At 49.9% G+C, this 27,152-nt stretch overlaps 2 protein-coding genes and 21 non-coding genes across 23 annotated transcripts; all 23 read right to left on the bottom strand.

Annotated features, from left to right (window-relative positions):
• Window positions 1–4,773: 4,773 nt before the first annotated feature.
• Window positions 4,774–4,845, bottom strand: Trnat-agu. Its single transcript has one exon. It is a non-coding gene; the product is annotated as a tRNA-Thr (tRNA).
• A 338-nt stretch (window positions 4,846–5,183) lies between these two features.
• Trnak-cuu lies at window positions 5,184–5,256 on the bottom strand. Its single transcript has one exon. It is a non-coding gene; the product is annotated as a tRNA-Lys (tRNA).
• A 6,133-nt stretch (window positions 5,257–11,389) lies between these two features.
• Window positions 11,390–11,461, bottom strand: Trnat-agu. The gene has a single exon. It is a non-coding gene; the product is annotated as a tRNA-Thr (tRNA).
• Window positions 11,462–12,838: 1,377 nt separating this feature from the next.
• Trnak-cuu lies at window positions 12,839–12,911 on the bottom strand. The gene has a single exon. It is a non-coding gene; the product is annotated as a tRNA-Lys (tRNA).
• A 452-nt stretch (window positions 12,912–13,363) lies between these two features.
• Trnar-ucg lies at window positions 13,364–13,436 on the bottom strand. The gene has a single exon. It is a non-coding gene; the product is annotated as a tRNA-Arg (tRNA).
• A 500-nt stretch (window positions 13,437–13,936) lies between these two features.
• Window positions 13,937–14,008, bottom strand: Trnat-agu. The gene has a single exon. It is a non-coding gene; the product is annotated as a tRNA-Thr (tRNA).
• Window positions 14,009–14,346: 338 nt separating this feature from the next.
• On the bottom strand, window positions 14,347–14,419 carry Trnak-cuu. Its single transcript has one exon. It is a non-coding gene; the product is annotated as a tRNA-Lys (tRNA).
• A 544-nt stretch (window positions 14,420–14,963) lies between these two features.
• On the bottom strand, window positions 14,964–17,012 carry LOC124805052 (protein adenylyltransferase SelO-like). The gene has a single exon (XM_047265475.1). The coding sequence runs from the start codon at window positions 16,834–16,836 to the stop codon at window positions 15,130–15,132; it is 1,707 nt and encodes a 568-aa protein (XP_047121431.1). The 5' UTR covers window positions 16,837–17,012; the 3' UTR covers window positions 14,964–15,129.
• Window positions 17,013–17,565: 553 nt separating this feature from the next.
• Trnat-agu lies at window positions 17,566–17,637 on the bottom strand. The gene has a single exon. It is a non-coding gene; the product is annotated as a tRNA-Thr (tRNA).
• A 338-nt stretch (window positions 17,638–17,975) lies between these two features.
• Trnak-cuu lies at window positions 17,976–18,048 on the bottom strand. Its single transcript has one exon. It is a non-coding gene; the product is annotated as a tRNA-Lys (tRNA).
• A 452-nt stretch (window positions 18,049–18,500) lies between these two features.
• Window positions 18,501–18,573, bottom strand: Trnar-ucg. The gene has a single exon. It is a non-coding gene; the product is annotated as a tRNA-Arg (tRNA).
• A 509-nt stretch (window positions 18,574–19,082) lies between these two features.
• Trnat-agu lies at window positions 19,083–19,154 on the bottom strand. The gene has a single exon. It is a non-coding gene; the product is annotated as a tRNA-Thr (tRNA).
• A 338-nt stretch (window positions 19,155–19,492) lies between these two features.
• On the bottom strand, window positions 19,493–19,565 carry Trnak-cuu. Its single transcript has one exon. It is a non-coding gene; the product is annotated as a tRNA-Lys (tRNA).
• Window positions 19,566–20,017: 452 nt separating this feature from the next.
• Trnar-ucg lies at window positions 20,018–20,090 on the bottom strand. The gene has a single exon. It is a non-coding gene; the product is annotated as a tRNA-Arg (tRNA).
• Window positions 20,091–20,599: 509 nt separating this feature from the next.
• Trnat-agu lies at window positions 20,600–20,671 on the bottom strand. Its single transcript has one exon. It is a non-coding gene; the product is annotated as a tRNA-Thr (tRNA).
• Window positions 20,672–21,009: 338 nt separating this feature from the next.
• Window positions 21,010–21,082, bottom strand: Trnak-cuu. The gene has a single exon. It is a non-coding gene; the product is annotated as a tRNA-Lys (tRNA).
• A 543-nt stretch (window positions 21,083–21,625) lies between these two features.
• Window positions 21,626–23,674, bottom strand: LOC124805059 (protein adenylyltransferase SelO-like). Its single transcript, XM_047265483.1, has one exon. The coding sequence runs from the start codon at window positions 23,496–23,498 to the stop codon at window positions 21,792–21,794; it is 1,707 nt and encodes a 568-aa protein (XP_047121439.1). The 5' UTR covers window positions 23,499–23,674; the 3' UTR covers window positions 21,626–21,791.
• A 547-nt stretch (window positions 23,675–24,221) lies between these two features.
• On the bottom strand, window positions 24,222–24,293 carry Trnat-agu. Its single transcript has one exon. It is a non-coding gene; the product is annotated as a tRNA-Thr (tRNA).
• Window positions 24,294–24,631: 338 nt separating this feature from the next.
• On the bottom strand, window positions 24,632–24,704 carry Trnak-cuu. The gene has a single exon. It is a non-coding gene; the product is annotated as a tRNA-Lys (tRNA).
• Window positions 24,705–25,156: 452 nt separating this feature from the next.
• On the bottom strand, window positions 25,157–25,229 carry Trnar-ucg. The gene has a single exon. It is a non-coding gene; the product is annotated as a tRNA-Arg (tRNA).
• Window positions 25,230–25,738: 509 nt separating this feature from the next.
• Window positions 25,739–25,810, bottom strand: Trnat-agu. The gene has a single exon. It is a non-coding gene; the product is annotated as a tRNA-Thr (tRNA).
• A 338-nt stretch (window positions 25,811–26,148) lies between these two features.
• Trnak-cuu lies at window positions 26,149–26,221 on the bottom strand. The gene has a single exon. It is a non-coding gene; the product is annotated as a tRNA-Lys (tRNA).
• Window positions 26,222–26,673: 452 nt separating this feature from the next.
• Trnar-ucg lies at window positions 26,674–26,746 on the bottom strand. Its single transcript has one exon. It is a non-coding gene; the product is annotated as a tRNA-Arg (tRNA).
• Window positions 26,747–27,152: the final 406 nt, after the last annotated feature.

Here is a 27,152-nt window from a genome sequence, read left to right as displayed (position 1 = left end):
GGAGAGCATGGCGTTCAAGGATTTGGAGGGATTTATAAAAGGAAGGGGGGGCGGAGATCCAGGCGGGATGGGCGTAACAGAGGATAGGGCGGATGAGGGACTTATAGGTGTGGAGGATGGTGGAGGGGTCCAGACCCCACGTTCGGCCGGAAAGGAGCTTGAGGAGACGGAGTCGGGAACGTGCCTTGGCTTGGATTGTCTGGAGATGGGGAGTCCAGGAGAGGCGACGGTCGAGGGTGACGCCAAGGTACTTAAGGGTGGGGGTGAGAGCGATGGGACGGCCATAAACGGTGAGATAGAAATCAAGGAGGCGGAAGGAGGGAGTGGTTTTGCCTACAATGATCGCCTGGGTTTTGGAAGGATTGACCTTGAGCAACCACTGGTTGCACCAAGCGGTGAACCGGTCAAGATGGGATTGGAGAAGGTGTTGGGAGCGTCGCAGGGTGGGGGCAAGGGCAAGGAAGGCGGTGTCATCGGCAAACTGGAGAAGGTGGACGGGGGGTGACGGCGGCGGCATGTCCGCCGTGTACAACAAGTACAGAAGGGGGGAGAGGACGGAGCCTTGGGGCACACCGGCGGAGGGGAAAAAGGTGTAGGAATCGGTGTTATGGATGGTGACATAGGAAGGACGGCGGGAGAGAAAGGAACCGATCAGACGAACGTAGTTAATGGGAAGGGCGAAGGTTTGGAGCTTGAAGATGAGACCGGAATGCCATACGCGGTCATATGCGCGTTCGAGGTCAAGAGAGAGGAAGATTGCAGAGCGACGGGAATTGAGCTGTTCGGAAAGGAGATGAGTGAGGTGAAGGAGAAGATCGTCGGAAGAGAAGGACGGCCGAAAGCCACACTGGGTAACGGGGAGGAGGCGGTGCTGGCGGAGATGCTGGTGGATGCGGCGGGTGAGGATAGATTCCAGGACCTTGCTGAAGACCGAGGTAAGGCTGATGGGACGGTAGGAGGAGACGGCGGACGGCGGTTTGCCAGGTTTGAGGAACATGAGGATACGGGAGGTTTTCCACAGGTCGGGGTAGTAACCGGTGGACAGGACTACATTGTAGAGCCTGGCCAGGGTGGAGAGAAAAGAGACAGGAGCTTCACGAAGGTGACGGTAGGTGACACGATCGTGACCAGGAGCGGTGTTGCGTTTGGTGCGGAGTGTATTGATGAGATCCTGTGTGGTGATGGGGGCATTAAGGTCCGTGTGTGGAATGTTGTCCAAGTACTGGAAACCAGGAGCGAGGGGAGGGACAGAGGTATCAGTTCGATCGCGGATATCTGGGAAGAGGGAGTAATCGAACTGGGGATCATCAGGGATGGAAAACACATCGGACAGGTAGGAGGCAAAGTGATTGGCCTTACTAAGGGCGTCAGGAAAGGGGCGATCATCGTGGAGAAGAGGATAGTAGGGGGAGGGTTTAGTTCCGGTAAGGCGACGGAAGGCGGTCCAGAACTTGGACGAGTTTATAGGGAGGGTAGCAGTTAAACGGGTGCATGTCTGTCGCCAGTCCCGGCGTTTCTTGGCCGCGAGCAAATTTCGAATGTGTCGCTGTAGTTGCCGGTGGCGTCGTAGGGTGTCCGGGTCACGCGTGCGGAGGAAGGCACGGTAGAGACGACGGGATTCACGGAGGAGGAGGACGGCCTGTGGTGGTAAGGTAGGACGGTGGGGGTGGATGGCAACAGTAGGGACGTGGGCCTCCACGGCCTCAGACAAGGTCTGCTGGAGAAAGGAGGCGGCATGGGTGACATCATCAGGACGGCGGTAGGCGAGAGGGTGGCTATCGACCTGAGTGGAGAGGGTATCCCGGTAGGCATTCCAGTTGGCACGGGAATAGTCATGGATGTACTTAGGGGGAGGGTCATGACGAGGGTCGGGGCGGGGGCGACGGCCGTCTGAAACGGTGAGGAGGACAGGGAGATGGTCGCTACCAATAGGCTCCAGGACATCCACCGTAATGCGACCAAGGAGGTTGGGGGAGGAGAGGATAACATCGGGAGTGGAGTTGGATTCGGGACGAGTATGCTGGGGGATGGGGATGAGGTCACCTTGAAGGGAGGAGAGGAACCGATGCCACCGCCGTAACTGGGCAGCGGAGCGACTATGGATGTTGAGGTCGGCGGCGATCACATAGGAGGAGAAGGTACGGTCGATGTGGGAGAGGAAGTCGAAAGGAAGAGGGGCGTTGGGGCGGACATAGATGGTGGCACAGGTAATGGTAAGGCCGGGGAAGAAGAGACTAAGGATCAGGTGTTCGGTGGGGTCGGGAAGGAGAGGCTGGAGCCGAACGGGGATCTGGCGGTGGTGGCCAATGGCAACTCCGCCACGCGCAACTGGGAGGGGATTATCGGAGCGGTGGAGGAGATAGGGGGAGGTGTGGATGGAGTGGTGGGGTTGGAGGAAGGTTTCATTGAGGAGGAAGGCATCCACACGGTGGGTAGCAAGGGTGTGCAGGAAGAGGTTCTTGTTGGCGGGAAGGGAGCGGATATTGTTGAAAAGGATACGATGCTGTCGCGCCATGATAAGGACTTAGACGAGGGTGTCAAGGCGGGAGAAGGTGAAATGGGCCTGGTTATTGGAAAAGGTGGCGTACATTTTAAGGTGGAATATGGAACGGGCGGCGAGGGAGATCTGTTGTAAGGTGTGGGGGCGCTGAAAGGGATGGACGTTTTGAAGGACAATGGTGAGGAACCTGATGATGTCCTCAGCAGTGGGGGGGGGACGAAGGGAATTGCCAGGAGGGGTGGGGGCGTCCAGGGGACGGACAGGTACGGTGAGTTCAGGAGTGGTGGGAGGGGGTCGGGCTTTGCACTTTTGGGAGTAGGTGGGGTGGGGGAGGCTGCAGGTATTACAGGAGGGAGGGGATTGGAGGTTGGGGCACTGCCGGAGGAAGTGCGCTTGCCGACAATGTGGGCAGGTGGGGGCCTCGCGGCACTCTGCTGTTGGATGTGCATTGTAGCGCAGACATCTCTGGCAGCGCAGGGATTGAGGGGGGGAACGGGAGGGGTCGACCTTGTACCGCTGATTGAAGAGGAGGGCACCCTCCTTTAGGAGACGGTCAATGGAGGGGGCGTCCTCAGAGAAAACCCGCATAAGGCGGGTGGGGCCGGTCGCGTTGAAAATGCGGCGGACCGCCCGCACCTCCAGGGTGGGATGGGCCTTCAGCTCCGCCAGCACCTCCTCCTCCGTGATCGACGGGCTAAGCCGAGTGATCACGGCGGTGAGGGTCGGCGGGCGACGCGGGGGTTGGGGTTGGCGGGTAGGAGATGGGGAGGGAGCAGGGGTGAGGGAGGCGTGAGGACCAAAACGGGTGATGGGGAGGCGGGAGAGGATGTCAGTATGGAGGGTTGGGCTGGGGGAGGAGATAAGAACAGAATCCCGTCTGGGAGTAAGGAGGGAGATGGGGACGCCAGGGAAATGTTGGCGGAGGAGGAGGGAGAGATTCCGGGCCTCGAGGAAGGAAGGATCGGGACGGGACAGGAGATATTTGTAGAGACCGGGTGGGGAGGAGGAGGAGGAGGAGGAGGGAGCGGGGCCTGGTGAGGAGACGTCCATGGCATTTTGGGGTGGGGATGGCGGGCGGGGTGGAGCCTTTTTAGGAGCAGAGGAAGTGGAGGCGCCACTAGGGCGTTTGACAGCGGCAGATGGGCGGGTGGTGACAGGAGGGACGGGAACGATGGGGAGGTGGTGGGAAGGGACAGGTCCCGGCACGGACGCAGCAGGCGGCGCCGGAGATAGTGACTGTGACGGTGCAGGCGAATGTGGCAGTGATGGTGATGGTGACGATGATGTCGGTGGTGGCGGTGATGGCGATGGCGATGGCGATGGCGATGGGGAGAGCTGGGCGTGGGCAGTGGCCCGACGGGCCACCACCCTAGCCGGAGCTGCAGTGACAGGCTGGGGGAGTGGGGGGAAAGGATCAGAACGAGAGGAAGAGGCGGGAGACGGGGAGACAAAGAGCGAGGGCGAAGGGATAGAGAGGAGGGGAGGGATGGAAGGAGGGGGGTGGGATTGGGCACACCAAGTGATAGTGGTGGAGGCGGCGGAAGGGGACGTATACACGATGGCGGTGGTGGTAGTAGTGACGGTGGTGGTGGGGGCGGACATGACGACAAGAAGAAGAAAGAAAAACACAGCACTAAAAGGACAGGACACACACTGGGGGACGACGGACGGCGACGGCGACGGCGACGGCGACGGCGACGGCGACGGCGACGGCGACGGCGACGGCGACGGCGACGGCGACGGCGACGGCGAGAGGCAGGGACGCTGCTGCCGCGGACGGGGCCGGGGCGGCGGCGGCTGCGGCTGCGGCTGCTGCTGCTGCTGCTGCTGCTGCTGCTGCTGCTGGCTGGACTGCTGCTGGCTGGACTGCTGCTGGCTGGACTGCTGCTGCCACCGGAGGGCTGGCTGGCTGGCTGGGTGGCTGGCTGGCTGGCTGGCTGGCTGGCTGGCTGGCTGGCTGGCTGCGGGACCACTGCTGCAGGCCGGGACCGGGAACTGCTGGCTGGCTGGCTGGCTGGCTGGCTGGCTGGCTGGCTGGCACCTGGAACCCCTAACACTTCGATTAGCGCGAAAAAGGCACAATCGAAGGGCGGTAACCTTGCGGTGTACCGCCGGAGATGGTCTGTACCGCTTTGGAAAATGCTTTATCTGCGACATTCGCCTCAATCACACCTGAGAGTAATTCTAAATAAAACACCTGTTGCTAATTGTTCGTCGTTCTAGATACTGATTGCTATAAGGCCACGACGCGCAACTGATTTCGAAAATTCGTTTGCCTCATGTGAGGATCGAACTCACGACCCCTGGTCTACTAGACCAGTGCTCTGCCACTGAGCTAAAGAGGCGCGGCCTAGCGGTAGTTTTGCGTACTTCGTGCTTACGCTCGTCTGGATCATCAGGCTTAAGCTGACAACACTTCATATTACCGACTAATATTTGCAGCTATGGCGCACAATTACTGCTTGGCTACACATCTCACACGTAACCGATGTGCTCTCCAACCAACACCACTTACATTTCAGAACATGTCTTTGACACATGTCTACGAAATCACCTTCACCTTCAGATACACTTTCCTTGCGACTGATGGAGACGTAGGCAAAGTTTTAAGTTGCTATTTCCATTACGTCACATTGATCAGAGAAACGGTAATTTACATCTGCAGCGGAACAAAATTACGTTTCGCCCAGCGTGGGGCTCGAACCCACGACCCTGAGATTAAGAGTCTCATGCTCTACCGACTGAGCTAGCCGGGCTGCGTCGGTGACTACGTGTCGGGTCGCACGACACGCAGTTCTCGTTTCGGTGGGGTGGTCCCATACAGAATCTCTCCATGCTGCCTAATGTTTTCCTAGCGTCACACACGTCACGTACTTCAGTTTTATTTCATAATCATTTCTGAGAGGTACAGGAATTGCATGAAAACCTGCAGCGCTAGTGGTGTCAAAATTAACACACATATTTGATTTGACTCAGAAGCCGAACGGGTTACTTTCCGACGCTGTCTTAGATGCGCAAATGCCAGCCAAAACTCGCGGTGACGGCACTCAGCCGACCATTTCGCTAGATAACACCGTTCTGGCTGTGTGTGTATCAAGCTCAAGTGCATCTCCAAGCAGGAAATGGACAACAGCAACATTCAGACGATTTCGTACTGCTCAATAGCTACACTAAAACGGTGTGTTTCTTTTGCAGAATTGGAAAAACACGACCGTGACAGGATTCGAACCTGCAATCTTCGGATCCGAAGTCCGACGCCTTATCCATTTTTTTTTTTTTTGCGCCTAGAACCCTTTTTTTTTTTTTTTTTTTTTTTTTTTTTTGTGTCCAATGTCAGGCTTACCACCTTTGCTGACATGCATGTTGTTGTACTATCGCATAAATAGTGTCTACAAAGTCCATATGTTGACAAATAGTGGCTAATTAGAAAATTAATTAAGGAAATGAATAAAACTGAAAATTCCAATATGAAAGACATGAAGACATTGCGGATAGTACAAATACAAAAGAAACATGCTCCTTTAGCAATGAAATGAAATTCGTGTCGGGGGCGACACCTGCTCACGACCCGACGTTCGATAGAGCAAGAGAGCCATCTATCGACTCGTTCTCCAGACGTTGGTGTAAGACTGGGTCGTCTTCTCGAAATTAACTAAAGGTCCGTAAGTGTGATCGATGTCTGTCTCGGCTTTTTCGTCTATCTCATCTCTCACCCGTCACACCCCATCTGGCCGGCGGGTCGGTAAATGTAAGTCGCAAGTAATTAGCGAAGTCTTGTCTATATTTCTTATGCTGTTGCAGCTTCGTGTGTCCATCCAGGAGAAAATGCCAAAAATCAATTTTGTCCTTTTCCGATTCGTTATACACGTAGCCCACCACCATTCCCCGCACCCATGTCACTGCATTGGTTTTTTGGACCGGGAAATAATATTCTTGGGGGAAAAAAAGTGTGTCTGATGAAATTGTGTGAGGGGCGGAGCGTAACAGGAACGCCAATATCTGTTGTGCCAAGTGCCACACTGGAGCCGTCCCACTACATGTTAAACGATGTTCATCAGTGTCCACTGTTGCGCAGTCTAAACATAGTGGAGTGTCTGCCAAATGAATCGCGTGCCGCCGTTGATTCGTTGCGAACTTCCTATTTATCACCACATACCATGTTGAGCGTACCGACGCTGGGAGGTAAACGTTCCGTATAACGCGCCATATCTGTCGCCAGTTCTTGTCTGGGTACTTATTTTCCAGGGTATTCCTGGGGCACCGGCGCAGTAAGAGTTGGTATACGTCTCGCGTCTTCGGTAGTCGTGTTGTTGGGAAGGGATCTCTGACATAGCTAAGCTCCAAAAAAAAAGACTTGAAATGTGACAGCTTCGGTGAAATATGGCCCACATCGACTGGGGGCAACATTGAAGTGGGCGCTAGTACATCGGCCAACGCACCCGAGATATTGTGAAATTGACCGCGCCACTGTCGGAAAATCGTACTGACGAATAACGCCCGTGCCTTTTCATATACGTTCACTAGACCAAGTCCACCCTCTCCAGGTGGTAGCGTAAGCGTTGTGTATCGGATCTTAAACAGGTGTCCCACACTCACGTAGGTTCCGAAAGTTGCTTGTATCCGTGATGCCATTGTGCGCGTTAAAGGCAGGACATGCGCTACGTGAGTGAGTCTCGGTGCTAGGTATACGTTAACATAGGTCACCCTCTGAATCATTGTCCGCATCAGCCTCAATATGCGTCGGTAGTTATCCGCTGCTGTCCGCTGCACATCCGTGTGGAACGTAATACCTAGGCATTTTATGGTCTTAAACAAGATGAGCGGGCCTTCCTCCCCCGGTTGTAATCCTCGACCGACATTCATGCAGCGTGTTTTGTGTAGATTAAGCACGCTTCCTGCCGCCATCCCATATCACTGTATCCATGCCAACGCCGTACGTACTTCTTCGCCTGTCCGTGCCACCAGCATCATATCGTCAGCATAAGCGCGGCAATGAAAGGTCAGTTGTGGCAACGGCACTCCCTCCAACCGTCTTCGGAGACCATATAGACAGGGTTCCAAAGCCATTGCATACAAAAATATCGAAAGGGGGCAACCTTGACGAACTGACCTTGAAATAACAATGTAGTCAGTGCCTCGCCCATTCACCGAGACCTTTGATCGTACGCCGTGTAACAGTCGCATGATCACTAGGATGAAGGCCTGTGGGATTCCCAATCTGCCCATCACCGCATGCAAAAAGGTATGATCCACTCTGTCGAATGCATGATCGAAGTCAATAGCGACGAGTGCCCCACGCACTCGGCATGCCGCTGCTAATGCGATGATATCTCGGTAGTCACTGAGCGCCGTATGTACGTTGCTCTTACCGCCGAGGCAAGTTTGATCTATGAGGAGTCTATCAGAAAGTGAAGACCGCAGGCGAGCCCCAAGGATGCGCGCGAAAATCTTATAGTCGCAGTTCAAGAGAGTGAGTGGTCTATAATCTCCTGGATTTCTGCCACCGCGTGGTTTGGGTATTGGGATGATGATACCCTCCGTGAATTCGGCAGGTATCTCAGTCTGCGGTAACAGGAGTTCGTTGTACATCTGAATCCAGGTTCGTCCCATGAGGTATGCAAAGGCGCGGTAAAATTCAATTGGGAAGCCGTCCTGTCCTGGGGACTTGTTCGGAGCCCCCCTGGCAATTGCGTCTGTCAGCTCGTCCTCTGTTATCGCTGTGATGAAAGTCTCTGCATCCAGTGGTGGTCCTCTATCTGGCATTTCCGAGATGACATCATGTAGTGTCTCGTGGTTCACATGTACAGGTCCATATAACTGGCGGAAATAGTCGTTAAACACATGCGCAATATCACGCTGGTGCACAACTTGCTGGCCAGTTTCAGAGATTAGTTCCCTGATCAATGTCCTGCGTCGTCGTTGGCGTTCACATACCACGTGGTGCATGGAGGGGGTTTCGGCAGCAACTGTGTCCGCCAATCTCGCCCGGACCATTATACCTTCCATTCTTAGTCTCGTCAGCTGTAATAACTTGGCTTTTATCCTGCGCATGGCCGTGTGCCTTTCCGGCGATGGTTGTTGGGTCATCAGCTCCCTCAGGGATGTAAAATAAAAATCAGCCGTTGTGCGGGTCCACTGCGATTTGTCCTGCCCGTATCGTATCAACGTTCTCCGTAACATTGGTTTTGCGCATTTAATCCACCACTGGAGAACCGAGGTGTATGCTCGTTGGCGGCGAACGCAGGTCTCCCAGGACGCCTCTATCGACCGGTGACATTCAGTGTCACGTAAAAGTGCACAGTTCATTTTCCAGAGACCTTTACTCCGCCATATCTTCTGACGCGTTAGTGAAATCGTACAGACGTACGCCATATGATCCGTAAAAGCCGCTGGCCAGATTTCGGCATCCAGTATCATCGTCCGTAGAGCTCGTGTCACGTACACTCTATCAAGTCTACTCGCCGAGTGTCCCGTGACAAACGTATAACCCTGTCTGTCACCATGCTGCAGTTCCCAGGTATCCAGAAGCGCCATTTCGGTAATCAACGCACGCAGTTCCATGCATGGCACATAATGAGGTACTTGGTCCTTTTTGTCGACGACACAATTAAAGTCGCCGCCCACTATATAGTTATCAAAGCGTCCAGCGAACAACGGTGCTATCTCTTCGGTGTAAAAAGTCGCCCTTTCTCTTCGTTTTGTGGAGCCAGATGGTGCGTATAAATTGATGAAACGAACGCCGTCGACAGTGATCGCTATGCCGCGTGCCGAAGGGAGAGACCTGACGTCCTCCACTCCTATTCCTTCCCTGGTGAGAATCGCCACACCGCATCCACTTTCATCGTGCACTGAATAATGTGCCTCGTAACCGTAGAACTCTGGCGGCGATGTGAAACGCACTTCTTGTAGGAGTACAATATCCACGTCCGCAGCGCGTAACATATCTTTCAGCATTTGAATTTTAAGCGGTGTCCGTATGCCATTAATGTTTATCGTGGCAATGCGGTACGCCTGGCTTGTGTTCATCAGTTGTAGGGCGGTGTCATTAAGCGTCCATCCGCACCCCCGGCGCTCCTCAACACACTAAGTTGGTCAACATTTCCCGACCCCTCCCGGCCTCTGGCCAGGACTGTCCTCAATCGTCGCGTTCGTATTTTCATCCTGTTCCTGTTGGTCCATTTCTTGCGCCCAGTCCCCCAGGATATTTCCGGAACTGGTCGAAGGATGGAAGGTAACGTTGTCATCGCTCTGATGTTGGACAGTTGTCATCTCCACTTCCGCCTTCCGGTCACCAGAAGGAGAGTTCAAGTTATCGTCGCTGTGTAGTTCCTGCATCGTCATCTCGGTATCTGTTGAACCCACTGGTCTCAGGTCGATACTGTCGTTGTCGTCCACTGTCCCCTCGGGACTTTGGCTATCGTCAGCAGAAGTCAGTCGACGCTTCTTTTTTCTCTTCGGCGAACGCTGTTTCCGTTGCCTTGCTTCCGCATCGGCTGTTGGGGTTGCGCATCCTCCGTCTTGGGCCTGGCCTATCACGCTCTCGGTAGAAGCACTGGCAGCCACCACGGATGAGCCTGGAGCGGCCGTCAGCTGCATCTCTTCTGTGGTGTCCTGTGTCTGCTGTGGTGGAGCCGGTGGTCGGAGTTCCAGTCCGTTGGTGTCCATGTTCTCTATAGGGGGCAGCTGCTGGTGCCCACCGGAAGTCTCCCTCACATCGCTTCTCAGGGCTTCCACAAAGGTCAACGGTAAGACAGTCGCCGGTTGTGGCGCCTGAACGTCATCCCGTGGAGTTTGCACTAAACGTCGCTGGAGGCATTCCGAGCGGACGTGACCTTCTTTCCCGCACCCCGAGCAAGTGCGAGGTTGCCCATCATAGATTATAATCGCTCGACAACCTCCTATGTACAAATAAGAGGGGACGTGCTTGCGCAGTTCTATCTGTATTTGTCTCACCCCATTTAAAACGGGGTACGTGGTAAAACTCGTCCATTTTTCGGCCACATGGGATAGAACTGTACCGTATGGTCGAAAGGCGTCGGTAACAAGTTCAGACGGGACCTCAAACGGAAGTTCGAAGACTCGTATAGTGCGGATCCCCATTCCCGCGTGATCGACTGTAACCGCACCAACATTCCCGTCGGCATGACAGAAACGATACCCGTTCGGTGATCGTTGTAGAAGTCTTTCGCAAGCAGCCTCGTCAACAAGCTTGACATAGACGACGCTTGAAACGAGCGATAAATTGATTCCCACGAGTTCCTGTGGATCGATTTTTACCTCTTCTCTGAAGAAACATTCAATCTCGTGTGCCTTTGGTCGTGTATAGTCGTTCGCAAAACTGAACTTCAAAGTCGTTTTTCTGTACGAGTGTGCCATCTCGTTCTAGACTCACAACACCACACACGCGAAGCTGCTCCGGCGTAAACAAACAGGCGCGCGCACCACAGCGCGGCCGGCAGGCAACACGGTCCGCACTGTGTCACTGCCGAAGGCAGACTGTCCATTAGGCCACACGGTCACTGGCCGCCAAGTATTCCTTACATTCGTGTCATCTCGAAACGCTCATACCGCTGAGGAATTGTGTTTTCGTTCTACACAGCCGCTGCCTCTTGCTGCTTCCCACCCATTCGTTACATTCAAACCCTTACGAGACCGACCAACTAGAGATTGGGAATCAAGACCACACACTTTGTGCATTCGAAATCGAAGGCAGGGCGTCCCTCGCCGCATTTGCTACGATGGCGATTTGCTACTTCTGCAGAAGCGGCGGCAACGACGACAGTCACATCTGAGAGTAATTCTAAATAAAACACCTGTTGCTAATTGTTCGTCGTTCCAGATACTGCTTGCTATACGGCCACGACGCGCAACTGATTTCGAAAATTCGTTTGCCTCCTGTGAGGATCGAACTCACGACCCCTGGTTTACTAGACCAGTGCTCTGCCACTGAGCTAAAGAGGCGCGGACTAGCGGTAGTTTTGCGTACTTCGTGCTTACGCTCGTCTGGATCATCAGGCTTAAGCTGACAACACTTCATATTACCGACTAATACACTCATGGAAATGGAAAAAAGAACACATTGACACCGGTGTGTCAGACCCACCATACTTGCTCCGGACACTGCGAGAGGGCTGTACAAGCAGTGATCACACGCACGGCACAGCGGACACACCAGGAACCGCGGTGTTGGCCGTCGAATGGCGCTAGCTGCGCAGCATTTGTGCACCGCCGCCGTCAGTGTCAGCCAGTTTGCCGTAGCATACGGAGCTCCATCGCAGTCTTTAACACTGGTAGCATGCCGCGACAGCGTGGACGTGAACCGTATGTGCAGTTGACGGACTTTGAGCGAGGGCGTATAGTGGGCATGCGGGAGGCCGGGTGGACGTACCGCCGAATTGCTCAATACGTGGGGCGTGAGGTCTCCACAGTACATCGATGTTGTCGCCAGTGGTCGGCGGAAGATGCACATGCCCGTCGACCTGGGACCGGACCGCAGCGACGCACGGATGCACGCCAAGACCGTAGGATCCTACGCAGTGACGTAGGGGACCGCACCGCCACTTCCCAGAAAATTAGGGACACTGTTGCTCCTGGGGTATCGGCGAGGACCATTCGCAACCGTCTCAATGAAGCTGGTCTACGGTCCCGCACACCGTTAGGCCGTCTTCCGCTCACGCCCCAACATCGTGCAGCCCGCCTCCAGTGGTGTCGCGACAGGCGTGAATGGAGGGACGAATGGAGCATGTTTGGGACTGGATGAAGCGTCGTCTCACGCAGTCTGCACGTCCAGCACGAACGCTGGTCCAACTGAGGCGCCAGGTGGAAATGGCGTGGCAAGCCGTTCCACAGGAATACATCCAACATCTCTACGATCGTCTCCATGGGAGAATAGCAGCCTGCATTGCTGCGAAAGGTGGATATACACTGTACTAGTGCCGACATTGTGCATGCTCTGTTGCCTGTGTCTATGTGCCTGTGGTTCTGTCAGTGTGATCATGTGATGTATCTGACCCCAGGAATGTGTCAATAAAGTTTCCCCTTCCTGGGACAATGAATTCACGGTGTTCTTATTTCAATTTCCAGGAGTGTATTTGCAGCTATGGCGCACCATTACTGCTTGGCTACACATCTCACACGTAACCGATGTGCTCTCCAACCAACACCACTTACATTTCAGAACATGTCTTTCACACATGTCTACGAAATCACCTTCACCTTCAGATACACTTTCCTTGCGACTGATGGAGACGTAAGCAAAGTTTTAAGTTGCTATTTCCATTACGTCACATTGATCAGAAAAACGGTAATTTACATCTGCAGCGGAACAAAATTACGTTCCGCCCAGCGTGGGGCTCGAACCCACGACCCTGAGATTAAGAGTCTCATGCTCTACCGCCTGAGCTAGCCGGGCTGCGTCGGTGACTACGTGTCGGGTCGCACGACACACAGTTCTCGTTTGGGTGGGGTGGTCCCATACAGAATCTCTCCATGCTGCCTAATGTTTTCCTAGCGTCACACACGTCACGTACTTCAGTTTTATTTCATAATCATTTCTGAGAGGTACAGGAATTGCATGAAAACCTGCAGCGCTAGTGGTGTCAAAATTAACACACATATTTGATTTGACTCAGAAGCCGAACGGGTTACTTTCCGACGCTGTCTTAGATGCGCAAATGCCAGCCGAAACTCGCGGTGACGGCACTCAGCCGACCATTTCGCTAGATAACACCGTTCTGGCTGTGTGTGTATCAAGCTCAAGTGCATCTCCAAGCAGGAAATGGACAACAGCAACATTCAGACGATTTCGTACTGCTCAATAGCTACACTGGAACGGTGTGTTTCTTTTGCAGACTTGGAAAAACACGACCGTGACAGGATTCGAACCTGCAATCTTCGGATCCGAAGTCCGACGCCTTATCCATTAGGCCACACGGTCACTGGCCGCCAAGTATTCCTTACATTCGTGTCATCTCGAAACGCTCATACCGCTGAGGAATTGTGTTTTCGTTCTACACAGCCGCTGCCTCTTGCTGCTTCCCACCCATTCGTTACATTCAAGCCTTTACGAGACCGACCAAGTAGAGATTGGGAATCAAGACCACACACTTTGTGCATTCGAAATCGAAGGCAGGGCGTCCCTCGCCGCATTTGCTACGATGGCGATTTGCTACTTCTGCAGAAGCGGCGGCGTCGACGACGACGACGACGACGCTCGCGAGAGGCTCTGTGATATTTGAAAAACACATGTAAAAAATATAAATCAGACTGCCGCCTCCCACCCTACGCTGTACCGCTTTGGAAAATGCTTTATCTGCGACATTCGCCTCAATCACATCTGAGAGTAATTCTAAATAAAACACCTGTTGCTAATTGTTCGTAGTTCCAGATACTGCTTGCTATACGGCCACGACGCGCAACTGATTTCGAAAATTCGTTTGCTTCCTGTGAGGATCGAACTCACGACCCCTGGTTTACTAGACCAGTGCTCTGCCACTGAGCTAAAGAGGCGCGGCCTAGCGGTAGTTTTGCGTACTTCGTGCTTACGCTCGTCTGGATCATCAGGCTTAAGCTGACAACACTTCACATTACCGACTAATATTTGCAGCTATGGCGCACCATTACTGCTTGGCTACACATCTCACACGTAACCGATGTGCTCTCCAACCAACACCACTTACATTTCAGGACATGTCTTTGACACATGTCTACGAAATCACCTTCACCTTCAGATACACTTTCCTTGCGACTGATGGAGACGTAGGCAAAGTTTTAAGTTGCTATTTCCATTACGTCACATTGATCAGAGAAACGGTAATTTACATCTGCAACGGAACAAAATTACGTTCCGCCCAGCGTGGGGCTCGAACCCACGACCCTGAGATTAAGAGTCTCATGCTCTACCGACTGAGCTAGCCGGGCTGTGTCGGTGACTACGTGTCGGGTCGCACGACACGCAGTCCTCGTTTGGGTGGGGTGGTCCCATACAGAATCTCTCCATGCTGCCTAATGTTTTCCTAGCGTCACACACGTCACGTACTTCAGTTTTATTTCATAATCATTTCTGAGGGGTACAGGAATTGCATGAAAACCTGCAGCGCTAGTGGTGTCAAAATTAACACACATATTTGATTTGACTCAGAAGCCGAACGGGTTACTTTCCGACGCTGTCTTAGATGCGCAAATGCCAGCCGAAACTCGCGGTGACGGCACTCAGCCGACCATTTCGCTAGATAACACCGTTCTGGCTGTGTGTGTATCAAGCTCAAGTGCATCTCCAAGCAGGAAATGGACAACAGCAACATTCAGACGATTTCGTACTGCTCAATAGCTACACTGAAACGGTGTGTTTCTTTTGCAGACTTGGAAAAACACGACCGTGACAGGATTCGAACCTGCAATCTTCGGATCCGAAGTCCGACGCCTTATCCATTTTTTTTTTTTTTTTTTTTTTTTTTTTTTAGTTTCAACCCATTTTATTTCAAATAGTAACAGAAGTGCCAGAATCTCTCAAAGTGGCTAATAATCAACATTAAGAAACGCACAATACAATTCAGAAAAAAAGTAAGACAGACACTAAATAGAAACAATATTATGGTGAAATAACATATTTTTACATTGCACTGAATGTTTCAGCTGGAACAGCTAACTCGGAGGAACAGTGACCACTCCGGAGGAGGGTCTGCAAATTTACGCTTTTCTGCCTCTTCTTGAACTGTGAAAGGGTTTTTCAGTATCTCATGCAGCATCTGGACTTCAGTAAAGTCATCGTCTTCTGCTCGCTCAATAGCAACCTGTGCCATCCAGTTACGAAGAATGTAGCGTGGATTGAATTTCAGTATCCGTTCCTTCCGTACTTCCTCAGTTAAGCCTTTTTCTTTCTTCACTCTATTCCTATAGAGTTCAATAAAGTCTTCAAATAATCTGTGCCCAGACAATTTTTCTAAAGACCAGAGGGTGTCTAGTTTAGATTTGTCTGTAATATCAGTCAGATCAATTTCACCAAACTGCCTAAATGTCATTGTAAAATCAGCTCTTGTTTCTGCCATTATCTGAAGCAAGAGTGTGATTAGCTCATCATCTGAGTCTTCAGGCTGTTGTAAACCCAACTTTCTCACAAATGCTTGTCTCCTTTTCTGAGTGGAATAAGATGAAAGGCTATTCATAACATCCAATATCTGGCTCCTCTCATCATCGTTTAAGAGAGGAGACAAAGCATGGGCAAGCTTTTCGAGGTTCCATCTGACAATTTCGAGCTGTTTACAAAGAGCATATCTCTTCTCATCATCTGATGAATTTGGCACAAAGAGTGGATCATAAGTTTCTACAAAACCAAAGGGACCATAGTCAATGGTAATTCCAAGCAGGCTCATGTTATCTGTGTTCAGTACACCATGAGCAAATCCCACAGTATCCCAATGTATTGCCAGGTCCATTGACTTATATGCTATATCACTAAACATTTGAACATATTTATTCTTGTCATCCTTCAAGTCAGGGAAATATTCCTGAATGATGTAATCTACTAAAACTTTAAGAGTTGCCAATTCACCATTCTCTGTCAAAATTTCCAGGGAACCAAACCGGAACCAAGAAGGTGCTAGCCTGAGCACTACAGCTGCTCTCTCTGCTTTAGGATAACCCTTGTAAAACTGATCCCTTACAACAGGATCTTCACTAACAACTAAGGCGGCAGCCCTAGAAGTTGGAATCCCTAAATAATACATGGCTTCAGAGCATAGAAACTCTCTGACTGACGAACGAAGCACTGCTCGTCCATCACCAAACCGCGAGTATGGTGTCCTTCCTGAGCCTTTCAGTTGTAATTCCCAATGTTGTCCTTTGCTGTTAACGTATTCTCCAAGCGATACTGCTCTTCCATCTCCTAGTTGGTAAGCCCAAAGTCCAAACTGGTACCCGCCGTATCTGTGAGCTAACGGTGTTGAACTATCCAACACTTTATTCCCAGCTATAAACTGAATAAATTCCTCTGTGTCACTTATTTCCGGATCCATGTCAAGAATGTCTGTTAGTGCATCTCGCGAGATCGACACAAGCCTTAGCTTTGTTTTTAATGGCACCGGTGACACTTCTGAAAACACAGCATTTTCTACATTCCCACGGACATAGTTTTCTTTTATTTCATCAATGGGCAACTGTTTCAGTTTGCTACAAGAAAACTGCCATTCACTTAGGCTTCTTTTCAGCCTGGGACAAGTATCACGCCCGATTATATCCATCACTAAGTGCGTGTAATTCTTCGGCCACTTATCACAAATGTCACAGGTTATCGAAGTGGCAACAACACACAAAATCGTCGAACACAAAAGAATCTTCATTAATTACAAATGGGATACATCATGTAAATTGAAAAACTTCATTACAGGCGCCACACCTATTTTCATGAGTGGCTGTATTTTGAATGTCAACTGCTGCCATAACAATTAACTGCTTCAATATTTTCCACTTACAGTTAAGCGACTATAATAAATTTATAGTGAAAATTATAAAACAACACACTAAATATCGATTAATCGATGCCCATTAGGCCACACGGTCACTGGCCGCCAAGTATTCCTTACATTCGTGTCATCTCGAAACGCTCATACCGCTGAGGAATTGTGTTTTCGTTCTACACAGCCGCTGCCTCTTGCTGCTTCCCACCCATTCGTTACATTCAAGCCTTTACGAGACCGACCAAGTAGAGATTGGGAATCAAGACCACACACTTTGTGCATTCGAAATCGAAGGCAGGGCGTCCCTCGCCGCATTTGCTACGATGGCGATTTGCTACTTCTGCAGAAGCGGCGGCGTCGACGACGACGACGACGACGACGACGACGCTCGCGAGAGGCTCTGTGATATTTGAAAAACACATGTAAAAAATATAAATCAGACTGCCGCCTCCCACCCTACGCTGTACCGCTTTGGAAAATGCTTTATCTGCGACATTCGCCTCAATCACATCTGAGAGTAATTCTAAATAAAACACCTGTTGCTAATTGTTCGTCGTTCCAGATACTGCTTGCTATACGGCCACGACGCGCAACTGATTTCGAAAATTCGTTTGCCTCCTGTGAGGATCGAACTCACGACCCCTGGTTTACTAGACCAGTGCTCTGCCACTGAGCTAAAGAGGCGCGGCCTAGCGGTAGTTTTGCCTACTTCGTGCTTACGCTCGTCTGGATCATCAGGCTTAAGCTGACAACACTTCATATTACCGACTAATATTTGCAGCTATGGCGCACCATTACTGCTTGGCTACACATCTCACACGTAACCGATGTGCTCTCCAACCAACACCACTTACATTTCAGAACATGTCTTTCACACATGTCTACGAAATCACCTTCACCTTCAGATACACTTTCCTTGCGACTGATGGAGACGTAGGCAAAGTTTTAAGTTGCTATTTCCATTACGTCACATTGATCAGAGAAACGGTAATTTACATCTGCAACGGAACAAAATTACGCTCCGCCCAGCGTGGGGCTCGAACCCACGACCCTGAGATTAAGAGTCTCATGCTCTACCGACTGAGCTAGCCGGGCTGCGTCGGTGACTACGTGTCGGGTCGCACGACACGCAGTCCTCGTTTGGGTGGTGTGGTCCCATACAGAATCTCTCCATGCTGCCTAATGTTTTCCTAGCGTCACACACGTCACGTACTTCAGTTTTATTTCATAATCATTTCTGAGGGGTACAGGAATTGCATGAAAACCTGCAGCGCTAGTGGTGTCAAAATTAACACACATATTTGATTTGACTCAGAAGCCGAACGGGTTACTTTCCGACGCTGTCTTAGATGCGCAAATGCCAGCCGAAACTCGCGGTGACGGCTCTCAGCCGACCATTTCGCTAGATAACACCGTTCTGGCTGTGTGTGTATCAAGCTCAAGTGCATCTCCAAGCAGGAAATGGACAACAGCAACATTCAGACGATTTCGTACTGCTCAATAGCTACACTGGAACGGTGTGTTTCTTTTGCAGACTTGGAAAAACACGACCGTGACAGGATTCGAACCTGCAATCTTCGGATCCGAAGTCCGACGCCTTATCCATTAGGCCACACGGTCACTGGCCGCCAAGTATTCCTTACATTCGTGTCATCTCGAAACGCTCATACCGCTGAGGAATTGTGTTTTCGTTCTACACAGCCGCTGCCTCTTGCTGCTTCCCACCCATTCGTTACATTCAAGCCTTTACGAGACCGACCAAGTAGAGATTGGGAATCAAGACCACACACTTTGTGCATTCGAAATCGAAGGCAGGGCGTCCCTCACCGCATTTGCTACGATGGCGATTTGCTACTTCTGCAGAAGCGGCGGCGTCGACGACGACAACGACGACGACGACGACGCTCGCGAGAGGCTCTGTGATATTTGAAAAACACATGTAAAAAATATAATTCAGACTGCCGCCTCCCACCCTACGCTGTACCGCTTTGGAAAATGCTTTATCTGCGACATTCGCCTCAATCACATCTGAGAGTAATTCTAAATAAAACACCTGTTGCTAATTGTTCGTCGTTCCAGATACTGCTTGCTATACGGCCACGACGCGCAACTGATTTCGAAAATTCGTTTGCTTCCTGTGAGGATCGAACTCACGACCCCTGGTTTACTAGACCAGTGCTCTGCCACTGAGCTAAAGAGGCGCGGCCTAGCGGTAGTTTTGCGTACTTCGTGCTTACGCTCGTCTGGATCATCAGGCTTAAGCTGACAACACTTCATATTACCGACTAATATTTGCAGCTATGGCGCACCATTACTGCTTGGCTACACATCTCACACGTAACCGATGTGCTCTCCAACCAACACCACTTACATTTCAGAACATGTCTTTGACACATGTCTACGAAATCACCTTCACCTTCAGATACACTTTCCTTGCGACTGATGTACACGTAGGCAAAGTTTTAAGTTGCTATTTCCATTACGTCACATTGATCAGAGAAACGGTAATTTACATCTGCAACGGAACAAAATTACGTTCCGCCCAGCGTGGGGCTCGAACCCACGACCCTGAGATTAAGAGTCTCATGCTCTACCAACTGAGCTAGCCGGGCTGCGTCGGTGACTACGTGTCGGGTCGCACGACACACAGTTCTCGTTTGGGTGGGGTGGTCCCATACAGAATCTCTCCATGCTGCCTAATGTTTTCCTAGCGTCACACACGTCACGTACTTCAGTTTTATTTCATAATCATTTCTGAGGGGTACAGGAATTGCATGAAAACCTGCAGCGCTAGTGGTGTCAAAATTAACACACATATTTGATTTGACTCAGAAGCCGAACGGGTTACTTTCCGACGCTGTCTTAGATGCGCAAATGCCAGCCGAAACTCGCGGTGACGGCTCTCAGCCGACCATTTCGCTAGATAACACCGTTCTGGCTGTGTGTGTATCAAGCTCAAGTGCATCTCCAAGCAGGAAATGGACAACAGCAACATTCAGACGATTTCGTACTGCTCAATAGCTACACTAAAACGGTGTGTTTCTTTTGCAGACTTGGAAAAACACGACCGTGACAGGATTCGAACCTGCAATCTTCGGATCCGAAGTCCGACGCCTTATCCATTAGGCCACACGGTCACTGGCCGCCAAGTATTCCTTACATTCGTGTCATCTCGAAACGCTCATACCGCTGAGGAATTGTGTTTTCGTTCTACACAGCCGCTGCCTCTTGCTGCTTCCCACCCATTCGTTACATTCAAGCCTTTACGAGACCGACCAAGTAGAGATTGGGAATCAAGACCACACACTTTGTGCATTCGAAATCGAAGGCAGGGCGTCCCTCGCCGCATTTGCTACGATGGCGATTTGCTACTTCTGCAGAAGCGGCGGCGTCGACGACGACAACGACGACGACGACGACGCTCGCGAGAGGCTCTGTGATATTTGAAAAACACATGTAAAAAATATAATTCAGACTGCCGCCTCCCACCCTACGCTGTACCGCTTTGGAAAATGCTTTATCTGCGACATTCGCCTCAATCACATCTGAGAGTAATTCTAAATAAAACACCTGTTGCTAATTGTTCGTCGTTCCAGATACTGCTTGCTATACGGCCACGACGCGCAACTGATTTCGAAAATTCGTTTGCTTCCTGTGAGGATCGAACTCACGACCCCTGGTTTACTAGACCAGTGCTCTGCCACTGAGCTAAAGAGGCGCGGCCTAGCGGTAGTTTTGCGTACTTCGTGCTTACGCTCGTCTGGATCATCAGGCTTAAGCTGACAACACTTCACATTACCGACTAATATTTGCAGCTATGGCGCACCATTACTGCTTGGCTACACATCTCACACGTAACCGATGTGCTCTCCAACCAACACCACTTACATTTCAGGACATGTCTTTGACACATGTCTACGAAATCACCTTCACCTTCAGATACACTTTCCTTGCGACTGATGGAGACGTAGGCAAAGTTTTAAGTTGCTATTTCCATTACGTCACATTGATCAGAGAAACGGTAATTTACATCTGCAACGGAACAAAATTACGTTCCGCCCAGCGTGGGGCTCGAACCCACGACCCTGAGATTAAGAGTCTCATGCTCTACCGACTGAGCTAGCCGGGCTGTGTCGGTGACTACGTGTCGGGTCGCACGACACGCAGTCCTCGTTTGGGTGGGGTGGTCCCATACAGAATCTCTCCATGCTGCCTAATGTTTTCCTAGCGTCACACACGTCACGTACTTCAGTTTTATTTCATAATCATTTCTGAGGGGTACAGGAATTGCATGAAAACCTGCAGCGCTAGTGGTGTCAAAATTAACACACATATTTGATTTGACTCAGAAGCCGAACGGGTTACTTTCCGACGCTGTCTTAGATGCGCAAATGCCAGCCGAAACTCGCGGTGACGGCACTCAGCCGACCATTTCGCTAGATAACACCGTTCTGGCTGTGTGTGTATCAAGCTCAAGTGCATCTCCAAGCAGGAAATGGACAACAGCAACATTCAGACGATTTCGTACTGCTCAATAGCTACACTGAAACGGTGTGTTTCTTTTGCAGACTTGGAAAAACACGACCGTGACAGGATTCGAACCTGCAATCTTCGGATCCGAAGTCCGACGCCTTATCCATTTTTTTTTTTTTTTTTTTTTTTTTTTTTAGTTTCAACCCATTTTATTTCAAATAGTAACAGAAGTGCCAGAATCTCTCAAAGTGGCTAATAATCAACATTAAGAAACGCACAATACAATTCAGAAAAAAAGTAAGACAGACACTAAATAGAAACAATATTATGGTGAAATAACATATTTTTACATTGCACTGAATGTTTCAGCTGGAACAGCTAACTCGGAGGAACAGTGACCACTCCGGAGGAGGGTCTGCAAATTTACGCTTTTCTGCCTCTTCTTGAACTGTGAAAGGGTTTTTCAGTATCTCATGCAGCATCTGGACTTCAGTAAAGTCATCGTCTTCTGCTCGCTCAATAGCAACCTGTGCCATCCAGTTACGAAGAATGTAGCGTGGATTGAATTTCAGTATCCGTTCCTTCCGTACTTCCTCAGTTAAGCCTTTTTCTTTCTTCACTCTATTCCTATAGAGTTCAATAAAGTCTTCAAATAATCTGTGCCCAGACAATTTTTCTAAAGACCAGAGGGTGTCTAGTTTAGATTTGTCTGTAATATCAGTCAGATCAATTTCACCAAACTGCCTAAATGTCATTGTAAAATCAGCTCTTGTTTCTGCCATTATCTGAAGCAAGAGTGTGATTAGCTCATCATCTGAGTCTTCAGGCTGTTGTAAACCCAACTTTCTCACAAATGCTTGTCTCCTTTTCTGAGTGGAATAAGATGAAAGGCTATTCATAACATCCAATATCTGGCTCCTCTCATCATCGTTTAAGAGAGGAGACAAAGCATGGGCAAGCTTTTCGAGGTTCCATCTGACAATTTCGAGCTGTTTACAAAGAGCATATCTCTTCTCATCATCTGATGAATTTGGCACAAAGAGTGGATCATAAGTTTCTACAAAACCAAAGGGACCATAGTCAATGGTAATTCCAAGCAGGCTCATGTTATCTGTGTTCAGTACACCATGAGCAAATCCCACAGTATCCCAATGTATTGCCAGGTCCATTGACTTATATGCTATATCACTAAACATTTGAACATATTTATTCTTGTCATCCTTCAAGTCAGGGAAATATTCCTGAATGATGTAATCTACTAAAACTTTAAGAGTTGCCAATTCACCATTCTCTGTCAAAATTTCCAGGGAACCAAACCGGAACCAAGAAGGTGCTAGCCTGAGCACTACAGCTGCTCTCTCTGCTTTAGGATAACCCTTGTAAAACTGATCCCTTACAACAGGATCTTCACTAACAACTAAGGCGGCAGCCCTAGAAGTTGGAATCCCTAAATAATACATGGCTTCAGAGCATAGAAACTCTCTGACTGACGAACGAAGCACTGCTCGTCCATCACCAAACCGCGAGTATGGTGTCCTTCCTGAGCCTTTCAGTTGTAATTCCCAATGTTGTCCTTTGCTGTTAACGTATTCTCCAAGCGATACTGCTCTTCCATCTCCTAGTTGGTAAGCCCAAAGTCCAAACTGGTACCCGCCGTATCTGTGAGCTAACGGTGTTGAACTATCCAACACTTTATTCCCAGCTATAAACTGAATAAATTCCTCTGTGTCACTTATTTCCGGATCCATGTCAAGAATGTCTGTTAGTGCATCTCGCGAGATCGACACAAGCCTTAGCTTTGTTTTTAATGGCACCGGTGACACTTCTGAAAACACAGCATTTTCTACATTCCCACGGACATAGTTTTCTTTTATTTCATCAATGGGCAACTGTTTCAGTTTGCTACAAGAAAACTGCCATTCACTTAGGCTTCTTTTCAGCCTGGGACAAGTATCACGCCCGATTATATCCATCACTAAGTGCGTGTAATTCTTCGGCCACTTATCACAAATGTCACAGGTTATCGAAGTGGCAACAACACACAAAATCGTCGAACACAAAAGAATCTTCATTAATTACAAATGGGATACATCATGTAAATTGAAAAACTTCATTACAGGCGCCACACCTATTTTCATGAGTGGCTGTATTTTGAATGTCAACTGCTGCCATAACAATTAACTGCTTCAATATTTTCCACTTACAGTTAAGCGACTATAATAAATTTATAGTGAAAATTATAAAACAACACACTAAATATCGATTAATCGATGCCCATTAGGCCACACGGTCACTGGCCGCCAAGTATTCCTTACATTCGTGTCATCTCGAAACGCTCATACCGCTGAGGAATTGTGTTTTCGTTCTACACAGCCGCTGCCTCTTGCTGCTTCCCACCCATTCGTTACATTCAAGCCTTTACGAGACCGACCAAGTAGAGATTGGGAATCAAGACCACACACTTTGTGCATTCGAAATCGAAGGCAGGGCGTCCCTCGCCGCATTTGCTACGATGGCGATTTGCTACTTCTGCAGAAGCGGCGGCGTCGACGACGACGACGACGACGACGCTCGCGAGAGGCTCTGTGATATTTGAAAAACACATGTAAAAAATATAAATCAGACTGCCGCCTCCCACCCTACGCTGTACCGCTTTGGAAAATGCTTTATCTGCGACATTCGCCTCAATCACATCTGAGAGTAATTCTAAATAAAACACCTGTTGCTAATTGTTCGTCGTTCCAGATACTGCTTGCTATACGGCCACGACGCGCAACTGATTTCGAAAATTCGTTTGCCTCCTGTGAGGATCGAACTCACGACCCCTGGTTTACTAGACCAGTGCTCTGCCACTGAGCTAAAGAGGCGCGGCCTAGCGGTAGTTTTGCCTACTTCGTGCTTACGCTCGTCTGGATCATCAGGCTTAAGCTGACAACACTTCATATTACCGACTAATATTTGCAGCTATGGCGCACCATTACTGCTTGGCTACACATCTCACACGTAACCGATGTGCTCTCCAACCAACACCACTTACATTTCAGAACATGTCTTTCACACATGTCTACGAAATCACCTTCACCTTCAGATACACTTTCCTTGCGACTGATGGAGACGTAGGCAAAGTTTTAAGTTGCTATTTCCATTACGTCACATTGATCAGAGAAACGGTAATTTACATCTGCAACGGAACAAAATTACGCTCCGCCCAGCGTGGGGCTCGAACCCACGACCCTGAGATTAAGAGTCTCATGCTCTACCGACTGAGCTAGCCGGGCTGCGTCGGTGACTACGTGTCGGGTCGCACGACACGCAGTCCTCGTTTGGGTGGTGTGGTCCCATACAGAATCTCTCCATGCTGCCTAATGTTTTCCTAGCGTCACACACGTCACGTACTTCAGTTTTATTTCATAATCATTTCTGAGGGGTACAGGAATTGCATGAAAACCTGCAGCGCTAGTGGTGTCAAAATTAACACACATATTTGATTTGACTCAGAAGCCGAACGGGTTACTTTCCGACGCTGTCTTAGATGCGCAAATGCCAGCCGAAACTCGCGGTGACGGCTCTCAGCCGACCATTTCGCTAGATAACACCGTTCTGGCTGTGTGTGTATCAAGCTCAAGTGCATCTCCAAGCAGGAAATGGACAACAGCAACATTCAGACGATTTCGTACTGCTCAATAGCTACACTGGAACGGTGTGTTTCTTTTGCAGACTTGGAAAAACACGACCGTGACAGGATTCGAACCTGCAATCTTCGGATCCGAAGTCCGACGCCTTATCCATTAGGCCACACGGTCACTGGCCGCCAAGTATTCCTTACATTCGTGTCATCTCGAAACGCTCATACCGCTGAGGAATTGTGTTTTCGTTCTACACAGCCGCTGCCTCTTGCTGCTTCCCACCCATTCGTTACATTCAAGCCTTTACGAGACCGACCAAGTAGAGATTGGGAATCAAGACCACACACTTTGTGCATTCGAAATCGAAGGCAGGGCGTCCCTCACCGCATTTGCTACGATGGCGATTTGCTACTTCTGCAGAAGCGGCGGCGTCGACGACGACAACGACGACGACGACGACGCTCGCGAGAGGCTCTGTGATATTTGAAAAACACATGTAAAAAATATAATTCAGACTGCCGCCTCCCACCCTACGCTGTACCGCTTTGGAAAATGCTTTATCTGCGACATTCGCCTCAATCACATCTGAGAGTAATTCTAAATAAAACACCTGTTGCTAATTGTTCGTCGTTCCAGATACTGCTTGCTATACGGCCACGACGCGCAACTGATTTCGAAAATTCGTTTGCTTCCTGTGAGGATCGAACTCACGACCCCTGGTTTACTAGACCAGTGCTCTGCCACTGAGCTAAAGAGGCGCGGCCTAGCGGTAGTTTTGCGTACTTCGTGCTTACGCTCGTCTGGATCATCAGGCTTAAGCTGACAACACTTCATATTACCGACTAATATTTGCAGCTATGGCGCACCATTACTGCTTGGCTACACATCTCACACGTAACCGATGTGCTCTCCAACCAACACCACTTACATTTCAGAACATGTCTTTGACACATGTCTACGAAATCACCTTCACCTTCAGATACACTTTCCTTGCGACTGATGTACACGTAGGCAAAGTTTTAAGTTGCTATTTCCATTACGTCACATTGATCAGAGAAACGGTAATTTACATCTGCAACGGAACAAAATTACGTTCCGCCCAGCGTGGGGCTCGAACCCACGACCCTGAGATTAAGAGTCTCATGCTCTACCAACTGAGCTAGCCGGGCTGCGTCGGTGACTACGTGTCGGGTCGCACGACACACAGTTCTCGTTTGGGTGGGGTGGTCCCATACAGAATCTCTCCATGCTGCCTAATGTTTTCCTAGCGTCACACACGTCACGTACTTCAGTTTTATTTCATAATCATTTCTGAGGGGTACAGGAATTGCATGAAAACCTGCAGCGCTAGTGGTGTCAAAATTAACACACATATTTGATTTGACTCAGAAGCCGAACGGGTTACTTTCCGACGCTGTCTTAGATGCGCAAATGCCAGCCGAAACTCGCGGTGACGGCTCTCAGCCGACCATTTCGCTAGATAACACCGTTCTGGCTGTGTGTGTATCAAGCTCAAGTGCATCTCCAAGCAGGAAATGGACAACAGCAACATTCAGACGATTTCGTACTGCTCAATAGCTACACTAAAACGGTGTGTTTCTTTTGCAGACTTGGAAAAACACGACCGTGACAGGATTCGAACCTGCAATCTTCGGATCCGAAGTCCGACGCCTTATCCATTAGGCCACACGGTCACTGGCCGCCAAGTATTCCTTACATTCGTGTCATCTCGAAACGCTCATACCGCTGAGGAATTGTGTTTTCGTTCTACACAGCCGCTGCCTCTTGCTGCTTCCCACCCATTCGTTACATTCAAGCCTTTACGAGACCGACCAAGTAGAGATTGGGAATCAAGACCACACACTTTGTGCATTCGAAATCGAAGGCAGGGCGTCCCTCGCCGCATTTGCTACGATGGCGATTTGCTACTTCTGCAGAAGCGGCGGCGTCGACGACGACAACGACGACGACGACGACGCTCGCGAGAGGCTCTGTGATATTTGAAAAACACATGTAAAAAATATAATTCAGACTGCCGCCTCCCACCCTACGCTGTACCGCTTTGGAAAATGCTTTATCTGCGACATTCGCCTCAATCAC

The sequence above is a fragment of the Schistocerca piceifrons genome, chromosome 7 (assembly GCF_021461385.2).
Source record: "Schistocerca piceifrons isolate TAMUIC-IGC-003096 chromosome 7, iqSchPice1.1, whole genome shotgun sequence".
In the NCBI taxonomy this organism is placed as follows: Eukaryota; Metazoa; Arthropoda; class Insecta; order Orthoptera; family Acrididae; genus Schistocerca; species Schistocerca piceifrons.
This window is presented reverse-complemented; position numbering and strand designations above follow the sequence as displayed.

What these genes read in the sequence shown, in the direction of transcription:
- LOC124805052 (XM_047265475.1), bottom strand. Translation starts at nt 16,836, where the DNA reads ATGAAGATTCTTTTGTGTTCGACGATTTTGTGTGTTGTTGCCACTTCG.
- LOC124805059 (XM_047265483.1), bottom strand. Translation starts at nt 23,498, where the DNA reads ATGAAGATTCTTTTGTGTTCGACGATTTTGTGTGTTGTTGCCACTTCG.